Here is an 18,149-nt window from a genome sequence, read left to right on the forward strand (position 1 = left end):
AAAGCCGTTCTTTCATCTTTGCATAGTAATATTTTATGTAAGGAATCAGGCATGTTTGCAATTACTGTGTAAAATGTCACAAAATTTTGCACATTATAAAAACAACCCAGTAAAAAATGAACAAAGAAAACAAACTTTGAGTTATCATGTCAATGTTGCATGTTTGACTCGTAGTGAAGTTTATTTGGTCTAATTAATCCCACAAGATTGGAAAAAGTGGTCCTCAAAGTTTAAGAGCTTGATGTAACATATTCAAGTTGTTTATTTTGTCCATTTAAGAACCCAGTTTTCAGCCCAGATCTGCATAATGTCTGTCATTTTTGCCTCCCTATCATGAAGTAATTAATTGATTCACTATTTGTCTCAGTACTATAGTTTATTTCCAATTAAATGTGGTGGAAAGATCATGTGCAATTCTAATTCTATAAATCCAACTTGTATAGAGTGAGAAAAGAAGATATGTTGCACAACTGGTTATGTGAGCTGGATTTTTGTCTTCTTTGCAGGAGAAGGAAGCGATGGAGGGCGCGGTTCGGGCTTTTGAAGACTGGGAGTTTCGTGTTCTGGAGCGAGAAAGCGGCATCGATGATGAAGATGAAAGCACAGCGGATAAAGGGAAGGATGGAGAGGCTGACACAGAGATGGAGAAAGAGATCTCATGTCAGCAGCATGTAGTCAACACTGCTCAGGTAAACACTGTGGCCTAGAGGCAGTTTTTTATTGATTTTTTTTTTCCGGGAATTTCACAGCTGCTCCCTGACATGTTATACGGGTTTGCAGCTTATCAGCATGTCATGTGCTTCGTGTCAGTGTTTACCCTCACATAAATTCCTGCTCATGTGGAGACATGTGACGTCACACTTGTGCATAGATAAGATGGACAAAACAGAACACCCAGCTCTCCTATAAAAATCTAATGCAACAGTTTTGCAGACGTCTACATAAACAGCTCCTTTAAGACATATATTTGACAGACAAAAATAACAACTCTACAGCAGCTTTTTTAAAAAAAAAAATTCTGATTGAGATAAAAGCAGCTATGTGCATTTATTGCTCTGCAGAAATCCATTTTCTGTTGTTTTATGTTTAAAATCGGAGATTACAGATCAGAAAAAGAGCTTTAAAGCCACAAATCTGTGCTCCTCCTACAATAATCACAGAGTTGGTGGCACTGATCGACAGAGCTATGAATCTCGCCCAGATAGTATTTTTGTCCTGTTGCACATGTAAGAGGTGTAATTATTGAATTATTGCCAAACAACCACATTAGATAGCTTGTTTGGATGCACACATGTGCGTGTGCTCTCCTTTTGTAGTTACGCTAAATGTTTGTCACTGCAGGTTAAAACTTGCCCTCTAAAAATGGTGACCCACTCATGAACTCTTTACCTCACAGCATCACCCTCATTCTGTCATATGACTCTATACAGAAAGCCTAGTTACATCAGAGGCCACCATGAATGAAAACTCAAAGAGCAGTGCAGATAGAAAGGAGAGGAGAGATGATAGCGGAGTGGATGGAAAGATTGTATTGAGATATTTTTCTCTTTAATTTTTGGCAGTGTGTAGCTGTACAGGGCCTGAGCTACATCATGCAGCTAATTAAAATGGTTTTATCCCCAAGTGACAGTCACCTTAAGCTCAGACTCTGTTTTGGGAAGCAGGAGCTTGTTGAACACACTGTATATGAAACAAAAAGTGACTAGAACTAGCTTGATTGGCTGTAGCAGAACAGGAAAAAAGCAGAAAAACAACTCGGTCTGATTTCCGGTGGAAGCCAATTTAATGATTGTCATTTTTAACCAATTCTTTCTGCAGCCTTGTGATTGAGAGACTGAAGAAAAGGAGAAAACTGTGAGACTGTAAAACTCGTCAGATCAAAGTTATAGTAATTGGATGAGGCCTCGAACATGTTAGCACTTGTAAATTAAAGCCCCAATTTTTAGTATAACAACAATGAGGCGCCGACTGTTAAAGCTTTGGCTCTTGGGTCGTACTTTGTTTGTGATTTATGGACATATTTTTTCAATATCTAATTCTGTTACTGGGGTTTACAAATCATCAAACATGACAGTGGTGTGTATTTGGCTCTCACTTCAATTGATTTGTGCAACATTTTCCGTGATAAATCATAGTCCCAAAGCCATTATGATCAGTTGCTGCTAATTCTGAGCTAAATGCTAACGTCTGCATGCAGACAATACAAACATGTTGATGTTTTCCAGTTAAATTAGCACCAAACAGTTGTAGTTGAGGAGAATGGGAATGCCACTTTTTTTGCAGATATTTGGTCATAAATATGTGCAACAAGAAAAATGGACAAATGAAATCTGTTGGTGGCACTGAATGAAAAGGCATCCTGAGGAGGACATGAATGTCTGAACCAAATAAGGCCGACTGTAGTTGGTATATTGTAAAGCGTATAAATTCAGGAGATTATCAAAGTCAGATTTATTCGCAAATATTTTTAGTCAGTGACCAGTTTTATTGACAAACTGTCTACTATCTCAAGGCACTGATGGCATCATTGTGTTAGGTGACATGTTCAAAGGTCAGTTAAACCTCTTGGAAAACCAAATGTATCCGAATTATTTCTGAGATCTCCACTATTTTCAGATTTTTCTGTTCTTAAATGAGAGGAAATGTACTTTGTGTGATCTTTACTTATGTTCTCTCACTGGAAATGTCCCAAATGCTGCTTTTCCACTGACTCCACAAGCATAGATGGAGAAAATACTGTTGAATTGTTCCTCAATTAGCCTGAGTATGTACACACGTGGACAAAATTGTTGGTACCCCTCAGTTAAAGAAGGAAAAACCCACAATTCTCACTGAAATCACTTGAAACTCACAAAAGTAACAATAAATAAAAATTTATTGAAAATTAAATAATCAAAATCAGCCATCACTTTTGAATTGTTGATTAACATAATTATTTAAAAAAACAAACTAATGAAATAGGGCTGGACAAAAATGATGGTACCCATAACTTAATATTTTGTTGCACAACCTTTTGAGGCAATCACTGCAATTAAACGATTTCTGTATTTGTCAATGAGCGTTCTGCAGCTGTCAACAGGTATTTTGGCCCACTCCTCATGAGCAAACAGCTCCAGTTGTCTCAGGTTTGATGGGTGTCTTCTCCAAATGGCATGTCTCAGCTCCTTCCACATATGTTCAATGGGATTCAGATCTGGGCTCATAGAAGGCCACTTTAGAATAGTCCAATGCTTTTCTCTCAGCCATTCTTGGGTGTTTTTGGCTGTGTGTTTTGGATTGTTGTCCTGTTGGAAGACCCATGACCTGCGACTGAGACCAAGCTTTCTGACACTAGACAGCACATTTCTCTCCAGAATGCCTTGATAGTCTTCAGATTTCATCGTACCTTGCACACTTTCAAGACACCCTGTGCCAGATGCAGCAAAGCAGCCCCAAAACATTACTGAGCCTCCTCCATGTTTCACCGTAGGGACAGTGTTCTTTTCTTCGTATGCTTGGTTTTTGAGTCTATGAACATAGAGTTGATGTGCCTTACCAAAAAGCTCCAGTTTGGTCTCATCTGTCCAAAGGACATTCTCCCAGAAGCTTTGTGGCTTGTCAACATGCATTTTTGCAAATTCCAGTCTCGCTTTTTTATGAGTTTTTTTCAGCAGTGGTGTCCTCCTTGGTCGTCTCCCATGAAGTCCACTTTGGCTCAAACAACGACGAATGGTGCGATCTGACACCGATGTACCTTGGCCTTGGAGTTCACCTTTAATTTCTTTGGAGGTTGCTCTGGGCTCTTTGGATACAATTCGAACGATCCGTGTCTTCAATTTGTCATCAATTTTCCTCTTGCGGCCACGTCCAGGGAGGTTGGCTACTGTCCCGTGGGTCTTGAACTTCTGAATAATATGAGCCACTGTTGTCACAGGAACTTCAAGCTGTTTAGAGATGGTCTTATAGCCTTTACCTTTAAGATGTTTGTCTATAATTTTTTTCGGATGTCCTGGGACAATTCTCTCCTTCGCTTTCTGTTGTCCATGTTCAGTGTGGTACACACCTTTTCACCAAACAGCAGGGTGACTACTTGTCTCCCTTTAAATAGGCAGACTGACTGATTATGAGTTTGGAAACACCTGTGATGTCAATTAAATGACACACCTGAGTTAATCATGTCACTCTGGTCAAATAGTTTTCAATCTTTTATAGAGGTACCATCATTTTTGTCCAGGCCTGTTTCATTAGTTTGTTTTTTTAAATAATTATGTTAATCAACAATTCAAAAGTAATGGCTGTTTTTGATTATTTAATTTTCAATAAATTTTTATTTATTGTTACTTTTGTGAGTTTCAAGTGATTTCAGTGAGAATTGTGGGTTTTTCCTTCTTTAACTGAGGGGTACCAACAATTTTGTCCACGTGTGTAGCAGGAGGAGGGTCAAGTGAGAGATGAAGGCTGGGATTGTGTGAGGGGGATGCGAGGTGACTTAGCTGCACCGTGGCTTCGCTGCAGTTGACAACTCACCTCTACATCGTCTTTCTGTCTGTCCGTGTCGCACTGTGTGTCACATTCTCTGGCCTCAGGTTTCATATCGTTCCATCTTTTTCTTTGAGTTAAACTTTCAGCCCTGCTTCCATGCATCTCTCTCGTGCCCCTCATTAACTTGCAAAACAGATGTTTGATTTGCATTGTGTCGGCTGAAGAGACCTACATTCTAAGCTCAGAGAGACTGCATTTGCTCACACCGACACACACACGGCATCACATCTGGGATATTTACACAATATTACTTCACAACGTAATGAAGAGATTAAGTAAACTCGTGTCAGACACATGAATCAGCTTCAGACATTTCTTTTGAGGAGAAGAAACCATATGGCAGTCAGCGCTGATGGGAACTATTGTGTGAATATTCAGGAGCGAGTCCAGCAGTTGGAGAGACAGCTGAAGGAAATGGAGAAGGAGAAGGAGAGGGAGCTGAACGCGTTGAGGAAAGAGAAGAGAGAACTCGTCCACACAACTCAGACGGTAAGAGGGAGTCATGATAGTATGGATTTTACAAAATCAGTCTCAAATATTCATTTGTCTTGTACAGTTTACATTGAAGCTATTATTTTATTGTTATTCCTTAATAGTGGAGTGTAGAATTTCATTGGAGATATCAGTTCATTCTTCTTTCCATGATATTTCATATGCTGGAAGCAGTATTTGAATGATTTCAGTTTTGTATTTCCTGCAGAGGTTACACAGCCAGTTGTCACAGATGCAGGTGTGTGACATGTCTGCAGCCTACTGTATTGTATTCCACATATTTCTAGATTATAATGCGATGGGTTGTATACACACCATGGCCTGTTATTCAGAGACTCTTCCACAATGGAACGATTGTCCCACACCTGTGCCGACAAAGGAGGCAGAGGATTGTCTAGTGAAAGTTCCTCTCCAGTCGTAAATTTAACCCCTAAAAAATCATAATGTAACATATTTAATTTTTTTCTATGAAAAAAAATTCTTTCCTAGTGCTAAATAATTCTCCAGTGTAAGAGTAGTGTAGTGTGCCTGGGTGAGAATTCTGCTAATTAATTCTAAAGAGCTAAATATTTCCCTAAGACAAAGCTGAATATACCCCATCATGCAGAGTTTAAGAAGCACCTGTTAACAATCTGCTAAACTTCACTGGCAACAAATAGAAATACAGCAGGTTTGTTGGCTTTCTGGTGCACATCAGCTAATTACATTACACGATCACCTGAGATACCTCAGCTATTGTAATGAACAATTTACTATTAATAGTTTAGAACATTTCCCAGGTCTACAGATCACCTCAGCCCTAAGGAATGCTTTAAAGTCTCTCAGCTGTTGTAGTTTTGCATCCATCAACCACTGGTTTGATTTATCAACCTAATGTCTGGTCTCAGAAGGCAGCTGTTTTCAGAAAAAGAAAACCCACTAGGTCCTCAGCTTCAAATGGCATACATATGAAGTTGGATAGAAGCTGAACATATTGGAGCAAAACAATGGCTAACAAATGCTGTTTTACTTCAGAGTTGTTGAGAGCCGATATTATTGAAGTTGCATCCGTCCTTTAGACACACAGACAAATCCAAATGAATGCTGATGTTGATCTAATCTGTAAATAAGCAATTTTCTGCTAACACATTTGGCATATAAACTTTAAATGGTGATATCATAGCAGTGTCGCACTTCCAGTTTTGCCTCTAAGGGACCAAAACAAAAGAACAAAGCGAATCATGCTCAGTTAAAGGATGTAGTCAGAACTCTTGCTGTAAGTTCTTTTGAAAATAGACTGGATACATTTGGTCAACAAATGATACTTTATATGAATATAAATCTGGCTTGTAAATATTTTCAAAGTGAGTGAGATTTCTAAAAGGTATAATGAGGTACTGTTGTGTTGCATTGTTTGTTGTAATTTACAAAATCTGGTGTAGACAATTCATATCCTGTACCAGTAACTTTTTCAATACATTTGAATGCCATTTATAGGTCTGATTTACTAGTTAGGTAATCTACGTTGATGATGTTAATGAGCTAACTTACAGAAAGTGGTATAAAATTATGACATTTTTAAAAATGCCCAAACATCAGTGGGACATTAGATGCTACACTGCAAACTTTCAATGACTTTAATTTTCCAATAATGCCACATAGAAAGTAGTTGGCAAAAGATATATTTGACATTGTATTAAAAATGTACACATGGATGACTAAACTAATCCTAGACTAACCTTTGATAGCCTAATTTTCTCTTTTGATTTTGCTGTCTGAGGCACAATATAGCCAAATCCCCCCTTTACACTGAGTAGTTAATGATTTCGGACATCCCTTTCTTTTTTCACTGGACCTCAGTTTGGAGATTATAAAGCATTCAGTGACTATCAGCGACAGGTCTGAGTACAGCCCACGCTGCCATGTGCTATCTGTGTTTATTGTCCACACTCACTGTTCCTGAAATATGTGATTTACTCTGGCACTAATTAGAATGTGCTGTGACTTTAGCACACAACCAGTGGCCTGACTTTGGTCAGAGCTGTGACGGCACCAGTTAAAACGAACAGAAGACAAGATCTGGGTGAGGAAAAGGCAAATCAGACTCAAGGAGGGAGGGAGGGAGGGAGGGGAGAGAGGGAGGAGTAAGCACTATGAGGGAGGGTTGTGAATGTGTGTGTACATGTGAGTGTGTGAGAGAGAGAGGGAGAGAAGGCGAGCTGGGAGAAGTTTCACATCCTCGCAACGAGCGGTAAGCCGAAAGAATTGGCTTAAATTGATCTGTGCGGCGTTAAAATTGTGCTTATCTGGGAACTTTTGTAAATGAGAGAATAGGGACAGAGTGAGGGAGGGCAGACGGGAGTGGCAGAGCAGGGGAGGACAAGAGAGTGTCAGAAAACACGACCAAGTGTGTATGACTACGATATGAGTGCATGCGGGATGTGGCTTGCTTCTGTGTAGTGAACTTTTATGGAGGGATTTTTGTGTCTTTGGGCCAATTGACTTCAATAGTAGCTAGTGATGGAAAAAATGACTCCGATTGGATCATATTGTTTATTAAATCTTGGAGAAAGCGGTGCCGGAACATCTGCCAAGACCTTGTAAAAGCTTGTAAAACATTCACTAACCATGTGTGGAGTAGTGAAAGAGGCAGACAAGGGTTAAATCGTGGACTGCATGTGGTGACCGAATTGCTCATGTGCTTGTGAGTCAAGCAGGGAGGAATGGTTAGAGGGAATGATAGTGAGGCTGTGATAATTGTGTTTTTTTTTTTTAAACTCATCACGACCCCTTTTGGGAGTGCAGATGAGTTTTCATCCTCAGCCAGATGTGGTATGTCGAACTCAGCAGCTTTTGCTGTGTTTGTCGTCTTCCCCACAGCTACAAGTTGTATAAATTAAACAGTATTTGTGCCTCATAGCCAGGCATCATCACAGAGGGACTGATTTTAACATTTTAATCTGGTCATACAGGTTCTCAAAGAGAAGAAGCCGCTCGCTGATTGGTCGAACATCACCGGCTCAGCTCCCTGCATGATGTCACTTTCTCCTTTGACCGTTCACAAGCCTCCTCAGGTATGCAGCTTGTTGCCATGGACACAGCAAGTTTACATAAGGGCGTCAACTAACATATTCATTTTTGTTTATTCTCAATTTATCAGTTGTATATTCTATAAAATGGCAGAAAACTATGACGTTGCCATTGTTAGTCACATATTACGTGATCTGGTGCCTTTTTTTTGAGTCATCAATACTGTACAACTCAATGATATTCAATGCAATGCTATTAAAAATTGAGAAAACAGGCAGATACTTACATTTAAGAGGCTAAAACTAGTGAATTTTTAGCACTTGTGCTAAAAAAGATTTCTTTTTTTTAATTTTTTTTTTTTTTACAAAATTTAAGATGGCATTGATTTCGTTTAAATGTTTACGTCACAGATTATACTCACTGGCTTTTATTTTGTAGGAACCATGCAAAGAAACAACCAGTTTGCCCAGAAGAAGGAGCTCGCATCGCAACAACAGATTCAGCGACAGGCCGCTCTCAGCACAGGGTTAGCTATTATCAGCTCTCCTTTTTTCTATCTTCCATTGTGATCTTGATTGCTTTAGCTGAGACGTTTGAACAATAAATACGCTATGGCTGCACTCGTGGCCTCATTTTGTCTGTTTGTTCAGTTCCCTCCCTTTTAGTCAAATCGAAGGTGTGTCAGTAGAGCTGGAAGGTTGTTATTATGTTGGTAGAAAGCAGGATTTGCGTGTAGCGACTGGGTGAGCCAGAGAATCGCCCGTATACTTAAGCCTAAAATCTCCTCAGTTGTATTTTCCTCGCATGCTATTTGTCACTAAATACCCCAGTAGCTTAATCTACATGGTCATGTTGAGTCTTGCCAGGGCTTTGTCCTTCTCCTTACTTTCACTCAGTCTCTTTCTAAATGCTGTAACTGAAAATTCTTTGTGTCTCAAGTTGGCGTCTTGATACTCAACCTCCACTTGCAGGATTTTTCTCATACCACATCTTATATAAAGCTTTTTTCTCTCACCAACGGATGTCATTTTCTGTCTTTCTCCTCTCAGGGTTGGTGAGGATGCTTCCTGACAGCCAGGTCCCTGAGGGTTTCACTTCTCCCCTTACCTCCCATCGGCTTAGCAACGGGCACAGCAACAGTCACAGCAGCGCTCACAGACCTGGGACCAGCAACGGTGCCGGGCTGCTCACTCCGTGCAACAGTGCAACAAGCTCTCGAGCTGCCAGGTCAGTTTCCTCACTGCTTGGTTGATGGACTGTTTTTAATGTGTTTATATAAGTTCATATACTTCTGAGGCATTTACATGCTCACAAAGTGGAGATATATGCTGTTTGTGAAGGGTTTAATGTCTCAATGTTACTGTGAGGAGGATCAGTTTTTATTCAAGGTGCAGCTACCATAAAACATAATTACACAGTTTCACATCTTGGGCCTAAACTTAATTTCATATTTTTTAGACATTTAATTTGCCTTTTATTCATTTGTGTAGCACAGTAGAGTAAGATATTCAGGTTATGACCGCAAAAAAAGACTTTGAAAAGCGGGAACACAGATGCAGCACTACAAGAAGATGTTTGATGCGGCACGAAACACACTCATTCAGACTGTAAGTAACCCAACAGCTTAACCACACAATCTAAACCACTGGCTTTGTGGGTCAAAACTAAAGTGAGAGTTGTTGGGGACAACTTTGTACACACAGTGAGGGTGCTAATTTTATGTTTTCCTTTCTAAATGAGATTGAGTAAGGCATTATTATTCTTGCTATTAATATTTAATTGAAAATGTATTATTATTAGTAGTAGTATGAAGTATTTCGCCTTGCAGCGAGAAGATCCCCAGTTCACGTCACAGCCTTCCCGAGATCTTTCTGCATGAAGTTTGCATGTCCTCCCTGTGCATGGTACTCTGGCGTCCTGCCACAGTCCAAAAACATGCTGAGGGTTAACTGGTAACTCTAAATCAGGGGTGTCAAACTCCGTTCCTGGAGGGCCACTATCCTGCATGTTTTAGATGTTTCCTTCTTCCAACACACCTGATTCAAATGATCAGGCTCGTTATCAGGCTTCTGCTGAGCTTGATGATAAGCTGATCATTTGAATCGGGTATGTTGGAAGAGGGAAACATCTAAAACATGCAGGATAGTGGCCCTTCAGGAACGGAGTTTGACACCCCTGCTCTAAATTGTCCATAGGTGTGAATGTGAGAGTGATTGTCTCTCCATATGTCCATGCGATAAACTGGTGACCGGTCCAGGGTGTCCCTGCCTTCTCCCTAAGTTGGCGAGGATAGGCTCAAGCCCCCCCAAACACACACACACACACACACACACACACACACACACACACACGAAACCCTAATGAGGATTAAGCGTTGTATAGATAATGGACTGATGGAACACTATGTTCCCTGCCTTCACTCAGTCAGCAGGGATAGGCTCCAGCCCCCCCTCGACCTCACAGAGCATTTAGTGGTGTACAAATAATGGATGGATAATAACACTAATAATAATAATAATAATAATAGTAGTAGTAGTTTCTGTTGTTGTTATTGGGATTGGTAATGGTAGTAGTATTAAATAGAATTAAAATCTAACCAAAAACTTCATAATTCAACTATTGCTATGTATTATTAAACTTAATTTAAATTTTGTGGCCTAGCAAGAAATGATAAACTGCTCAACATAGACGAAGACACAGCAGCAACAGTACCAGCTAGATTCAATGCATTATGGTAACTCCTACTCACTAACAGGACATTATTTACAATAAACACAGGGCTTTGCACAGCAGTATAAGATGAGGTTGGGAACTTTCTTAGATGCTCGTGTTGTGGGAGATGTCAACATGAATAGGTACAGGTATTCAGCTGTGAATGTGATTATTAAACAGAATTGTTAGCATGCGCAGTGTCGTGTAAAACTGTGAACATATGTTGCACTTTAAGAGAACTTTATGATGCCAGTCACATGATTTGGCTTCTGTCGCACTGAAAAGTTGCATATTGAAGTCCAGCTACAGATCAACCCTTGTGTGCTTCCCATTTATTTCACTGTATCTCTAACTGGTCAGTGATACTGTATCTTTTACTGTAAGACTGCTACAATGTGGTTAAAAATAAAAAGTGGCTAGTGTCATAATTTTTTCTAAACCATATATCTCTGTTTCTGTCATCAGCTGTCATTGACATATTTCATCTTGACCACCTGTGTATGGCTGGTGCAGGGATTCTGATTGCATATTGTCCCTCTTCATCTCACAGCCCGTGCCTTTTGGATCTAGTGGAAATCGAGAAGAAACTTAGGGAAGCCAAGGCAGAGAGAGAAAGGCTGCTCAGAGAGAGGGTGAGTCACCTGCCGTGGGAAACACTCGCCGACACCTCTAATCACCAGTGACACACTGCATTAGACATGGCTGTCTGATCCCTGACACCCACTCAGCTCACACATGATGGTCCAAGTAAACAGCCAACAGATGTGCAGATCTTTGGTAAAGAATGTTTGCAGCTCTGGCAAATGCCAAGACTGAAAAAATGTGTACCAAGAGGTTTAGAGAAAAGGGAAACTTTGAATTTTTCTGTGAATAGTTCCAGTGGTGATGAAGCAGCGGTATTACTGTCTTCCTATTTCTATTACACTGAAAATGGTTTTCATGAATTTTCATCAATGGCTAATAATTTGCTTTGGTGCATGTGTGCACCCAGGAAGAGCGACGGCGGTTACTGTTGGAGGAGAGAAGACAAAGGGAGGTAAACTCATCCAGAACAGAACCACCAGAACGAGAGACCCTGCAGGAGCCAGAGCCAGAGCCAGAACCAGAACCAGAACCAGTAGAGCAACCAAAGGCCATTTCTGCCCTAAACTCCTCAGAGGTATGAATGAAACTGTAAACACATTTTCTCAGTCAACTTTTACACTGAATGATGGACAGTTAAAAAAAGATCAGAATCAATACAGCAGAAACAAATATGTAACTGTTTTATTGCATGTGTTCTTTTGTTGTTAAAATCTGCTTCTTACATTACTGCTAATTCTCTGTTAGTGGCTAATGAAGCCTTAGAATGAGATTCAGATTTAATCATAGCTATGTTGTTGGTTGTGAAAATACTTGAAACAAGTGAAAATGTACCATGTCCAACAGTTTTATTTTCAAAAGGAAAAAACTGGTAATTTCCGTTGTGTAAATTATATTCGCAATATAAATCCAAAAGGAGAATCTGTGAGGGAGGGTGTTGCACTTGCAGGAATATATCCAAAATGGATGCAGCAGTGCTCTGACTTATAGTAGAACTCCAAAAACTTTTCCTGTAATTCAACTCTGTGGCATCTTTTCTTGGACTAAGCCTCTTTTGCAAACAGCACATCTTTCAAACTTAAATTTCCTGTTTTCTGTTTCTGACTTCAGCCCTTATAATGACCTCTTTTCCAGTGTCATGATCCCATACGATTAAATTTCTATCATCTATGATCAGAGAAGGCCCGTTTTAGACTCATAAACAAGTGCAGCCATTATAAAAGGCCACTGAATGCTAATAGCGTTTCCTCAGTTTCCATGGAAAATGGATTATTTTCAAGAATGTTTAAGCTCCATTTGTCCTCACAGCAGCGCAGCCTTCCCCTCTTCCTCTCGGCAAACTTTGACCTGCGGGCCCATGTGGAGTCTCTGGGTCACGGCGTGGCCGGCTGCACGGACCTGCGGCTCACGTCTCGACGCTGTGCGGGTTTCTTGACCAAACGAGGGGGGAGGGTCAAGACCTGGAAAAAGAGATGGTTTCTGTTTGACACGGACCACCGACGACTAGCCTACTATACAGGTTAGACTGGCTGGAGGAGCGGTGTGTGTCCTCACACATTTTCCTGTGTGTTTGCATGAATGAAAGCCTGTTTGTCCTACTACAGAGAGGTCAGGCATTAACATTGTTTTCAAGTATCAATCCATTCCCTTTTCCTATTTGTTGAAGTTTATAGAGAGAGTATGAACTTAAATTGTTTTATATTAAACATCATAGCACTATGAACTTAACTTATTTATCTTGAGCCTTAGTGAGTTTGTTGTAAGCATTTTTTTCCTTTCCTTTTGCTTCAGACTGTGATGAGAGGAAGCTAAAGGGAGTCATCTATTTCCAGGCCATAGAAGAAGTTTACTACGACCATCTACGAACAGCTACCTCTGTGAGTTCTCATACTTGGCCCAAACCGACTTCTCTTAAAGTTTTGCATCCAGCTAGGTGCCTCTGCTAAATCTGTAGACTTTGAATCCATGTAAGAACAATTTGTAAGTTTAATTTAAACACAAGACAGAGGCCTCTTGTCTTTTCTTGTAGCTTATCCAAATATATCATGTAGCATGTGTCTGCTGTGGTGTATACACATGGCATAAAGTATGATTAACTGGTTTGAATTTCTACAAATGAGCTTATATAATATAGGCCTGGCAGATTTACACATGATTACAAACAAGAACAACCTCTTCAGCTATTAGGAATCAAAGGCAGACTTCAGACAACCAAGTACTGTATTTGCTGCTTACAGGCCTTGGGGTCTTTAAAAAATGGCTTGTGACCTAACAGGTTCACAGTCAGGCCAATGAAAAGCACATTATTTATATTCTCATTCTATCCAACAGCCACATGAATCAGCAAAACAATTTACCTTTGGGGTAATTGTGGATAAAATAGCTCATTTTTCATGTGATCTCTGTTGTGTAAAAATGCTGATTTTCAGGCTGCACCAATGAAAATCAAGATTTAATCTTTAACATGTTCATATAGTGTTTTTGTTTTTGTTTTTTTGCTAGAAGACACACAGTGAGTGAAACATGTCTACCATGAACATGCAGTGTACACATGAACACGAATTTGTTTTGGAGACAACCAGGGTTTCGTAACAAACTTATGGGAACAATCCTGTCAAGTTGCACGCAGAGGCTTTCCGTATAATTATTCATTCTATGACTCTGCTTTCATTTTGAACTTGTATTGTTTGAACTATTCCGATATATTGCATCTTGGCATTGAGCAGCATGGTGTAGTTTTACAGTGTTTAGGAGAAAAGTTGTGGAGTTGGATCCAAATTGTTTTAAGGCATGAAGGGATTCTTTTCATGGAGCTTCTAAATTTATAAATCTAATGAACACGTTCAGTTTAGTGGTTTAACCCTTGTGTGGTGTTCATATTTTTGTTACACAGCCAGTGTTCGCGGGTCTGGCAGACCCGGTGCATTTTGGGGTTTTCAATTCAACACAATCAAATAATTTTGTGGTAAAATACTCAACAGATGTTTTCCTCAGTTCAATTACAAGCAATGTAAACAACATAAATGGTAAATATTTGCTCTTTACCTTTGTTAGATCACTTTTATGAATAAAAGTGCTACTCGTTTTTTGTTAGTTTTTTAATAAAAGTACTTAAAAAAAGAAAATCAATTATAATCAAGGTAAGATTGGAAACAATAAACAAATTCACAGATGAAGCAAGGTTTTTCATAACTACTGACTTTTATTTATTTGAATTTCATTAGAAATTTAGCCCATTCCGATCAGTTTAAACATCAGAGGCTGAACACATGCAGTAAACATGTCTGTCTGGACAACACATCAGCCTCATTGAATACATTGTTTTTTCACACCTATACAACACATGAGGGGCAGAGTTTTACTGTGTGTGTGTTGCATATGTATTTCTGGCACTTGATGCATGTATATTGTGTTTTTCTGTCCATCCTGGGTCCACACACTTCGCAGCGCTTCTTTTTGCTGTTGCTGGCTGCAACCTTTGAAAAGATCAGGAATTTTACTAACTCTCTCTCTCTCACAAGACATGAATGTCAGACCAAACTGCAATAGCATCACACCCTTCAGACTCTGCAGGTGGTGGTTCTGTAGGTTGGGTGGATGGAGCACCAGCATTCCCGTCCTGAATCCTCCTCATGATTGCTGCAGAGGCTGGGGTTCTTGGAACATGTTGTCTTCTTTGTATTTGAGGCCTCACCAGTGCCTTTCCCAGTTCCTCAAGAAAGAGTCGCCTCCTCTGGAGCTTCCTTCTGCTCCACTCTGGGTTCAGTGCCATCCAGATGACAAAGGCATTGTATGCTGATATGTCTAACATGTAAAAGAATATCACCAGTGGCCAGCGTAGGGTTCTCCTTTTGCAGCTGTAATCAGTCACCAGCTTATCCATGTTGTCCACACCTCCTTTTGAGGCATTGTAATCCACGATGATCTCTGGTTTTTGATGCTCCTGGAGAGCAGGTGTTGGTGCTTGAATTTTGCAGCAATGCTGCAAAGCTGTGCAGGAGTTGCAGGGCAGAAATATACCCCCCCCACACACACACACATACACACACACACACACACACCCCTACACACACCTACACACCCACACACCAGGCCCAGACAGGAGGAGGACAGAGAGCAGATGCACAAGACCTAAAACTTCCATTTTTATTGGCCCCGGGTCCAGTGGACCCGAACACCCTGTATGTAACATAAATGCGTAGGGGGGTGTACGGTGTGTTGTCATTGAAAATGTGTTGTGATATATGTTCTTCACAGAAAATGAGCCAAGGCCAGTGAATCTGAGTTTGAAATAAAAATTTATCGTATTATTTTTCTTTGATATAAAAATGAAAACGGGTCCCACAGACCCGAACACCATACAAGGGTTAATCAATGCCAGGAGAGGCAGTTTTAAAAACAAAGAAACCTGCTGAGTTTATTTAAAGCGATATTGGATTTCTCAAGTAAAAACACAAATTCTGAACAACAGACGTCTGTTCTGCTACTGAGAAAAGTGTGAGAGAACAGAAGTATGAGAGCATAGCTTAAAAGTCAGAATATTTTCTTGTCTGTCCTGTTTGTGTTCAGCTGTCAGACTCTGGACTGAGATAATTGAAATCTTCATCAGTCAGTCACCACAGTGCGGAGAAATAAAACTCTTCAGTGTTGTCACAAAACTTTTTTTTCATCATATTATCACTGTGTGTCCCTTCCCTTCAGTCTCCACGGCCCACTCTGACGTTCTGTGTGAAGACATACGACCGCCTTTTCTTTTTGGTGGCTACCAATGCAGTGTCCATGCGCATCTGGATGGATGTTATCGTCACAGCAACAGACGAGCACAGCCGTTATTGACCTTAATGCATATGTGACTGCAAAATCTATGAGTGAAGCGAAAGAGCAGACCCAGCAGTGGGTTCTTTTTCCACTTTTCTGCTGTAAGAGGGGCTGGTTTGGCTGAAGATCTGCCCCGGGGGCTCATTCCATACCTGGACTATTGAATGTGAATAAACTGCGTGAGGTGCAAAAGGTGGACGTGCACGAACACAGCGGAGGAAGCTGTTACTAACAGAGTGATTTACCAGCTGCAAACCAGCGGCCTGCACTCTGGCCTTCTGTTACTGGGAGGTTTTTCTCTCTGAGCCTGACCTCCCCCTGCTGGTTACAGTCCGGTATTACAGGACTGGTGCACACTACACAACCATACGCTACAACAGGGGGTGGAATAGCAACACCTACACACTACGGCGCAATCCAGTGTAACCGCCGAGCAAAAAATGTCCTTTAGACTGTCTGAAGGGTGTTGAGGTTGAACACTGTGCTGAGTTTTGGGTTAGATTGTTTTATCTTGTGAGTTCCCACTAACATGTCCATATCCTGTGTCTGTATTCAGTTAAGATGGATTGTACATAAAATTTTCAAGATTATTTATTATATTTGGAAATTTCTATGGGTTTGATTTGCAATATATGAAGATATACACTGTTATTGATGCACTATTAAATGTTTATTAAAAAATCATTGATCTAATATTCTCTTTTTATTGAAGTTATACCTTTTACTGGCAAAAGATTTGTTACATTAAATATTAACTATGGAAAAAAGAAATGGCATAATCCTTAGATATGGCTTAGATAGTTTGGTTATTACAGAGATTCTGTATTTCTTCAGTAGTAATAATTGGTTCTGTGTTGTCACTTCTAACTGCACTTTCCTCAGGGAATTTACAGATATAAAGTACCATGCAACTCAAAGAATCCCTTTTATACTAGTATAACTGACATTTATCAAATATATATCTGACACTGATGTGTTGTTCAACTGAAAGACTGTTTTTAATTTGATAAGACTAAATCTCATTGTACCTCAGACACACAATCGCTTAAAACTGTCCTTCAGTTTCTCTTAAAATCATGTGTAGCTTTAAAATTACCTCTTTTTTTTCCCCCCAGAAGCAACATTAAGCATCATTATGTGCCCATTAATGGTTTGGACGTCTAGTTTCATGGAGGATATTTGGCTGTTTTCTAATGCAAAACTTGTATCAATACTGTTTGAAAATCAGTTTTCAGTGTTAAAAAAAGTCGCAATAAGGGGTTTTTTTTGGTTGTTTTTTTCTACACTTTTGCTATAGTGTCTGTTTTTATTTGGATACTGACTTTAAACATTTCACTTGTAAATGCAGTGGTTGGGGATGTTTCAGAAAATATAATATTTAGCCCAATACAGTTTTGATTTTAATTGAAACTAACGCCATTTTTTTTGTTTCTATGTTCCTTTTAACTCTACCTACTTATGACAGAAATGTGACAAAACTGGCACATGATCTCATATTCCTCATAAAAATAATATTACATTTGTATTTATTGTAAAATTTAAGTGTCATACGCGTGGGTCAGGAAAGAGCAGAAACATAGAGAGAGTGATTGTGTTGAACGCCACTCCCCAGACACATCTTTAACAGCTGAGTGCCGTCCAGACGCAGCAGCAGTCTGACATGACTCACTTGTTGGATTCCAACCACTGACCCTCCAATGCTGGTAAAAGCTTGATTTGCTCTTTTAGTAATTGACATTAAATCGGTTATTAGTATATGCTTTGACAGCTCAGGAGTGTTTGCATCTCAAATATGCTCTTTTTTTTTTTTTTTTTTACCAGAGAACAAAGACACTGTATGCTGAAAACCTTTGTTGGCTTTAAGGTAAGACTTAAAAAACACAAATGGTTAACTGTAAAATGTGATCGCTTATATAATTAAGTAAAAAATGTAACTAAATGAAAATGCAGCTTCTCATTTTTCTGTCAAAAACTGTAACTTCAGCAATTAAGGATGCAATGAGAATAATCTTGAA

The 18,149-nt window shown here is 39.7% G+C and overlaps 1 protein-coding gene across 2 annotated transcripts in view; it reads left to right on the plus strand.

Annotated features, from left to right (window-relative positions):
* The window catches only part of phldb3 (pleckstrin homology-like domain, family B, member 3), a 28,378-nt gene extending 11,560 nt beyond the window's left edge, over positions 1-16,818 (plus strand). The window contains exons 6-15 of one of the 2 annotated variants that reach the window (XM_022205513.2): positions 507-689; positions 4,900-5,010; positions 7,965-8,066; positions 8,461-8,548; positions 9,072-9,249; positions 11,285-11,366; positions 11,726-11,893; positions 12,628-12,835; positions 13,108-13,193; positions 16,018-16,818. In XM_022205513.2, coding sequence (XP_022061205.2) covers positions 507-689; positions 4,900-5,010; positions 7,965-8,066; positions 8,461-8,548; positions 9,072-9,249; positions 11,285-11,366; positions 11,726-11,893; positions 12,628-12,835; positions 13,108-13,193; positions 16,018-16,152 — 1,341 coding nt within the window. In that variant the 3' untranslated portion in view covers positions 16,153-16,818. Of the gene's footprint in view, positions 1-506; positions 690-4,899; positions 5,011-7,964; positions 8,067-8,460; positions 8,549-9,071; positions 9,250-11,284; positions 11,367-11,725; positions 11,894-12,624; positions 12,836-13,107; positions 13,194-16,017 lie in introns of both variants that reach the window. The other variant, XM_022205511.2, reaches the window with a different exon arrangement.
* Positions 16,819-18,149: the final 1,331 nt, after the last annotated feature.

This window comes from Acanthochromis polyacanthus, chromosome 12 (assembly GCF_021347895.1).
Source record: "Acanthochromis polyacanthus isolate Apoly-LR-REF ecotype Palm Island chromosome 12, KAUST_Apoly_ChrSc, whole genome shotgun sequence".
Lineage (NCBI taxonomy): Eukaryota > Metazoa > Chordata > Actinopteri > Pomacentridae > Acanthochromis > Acanthochromis polyacanthus.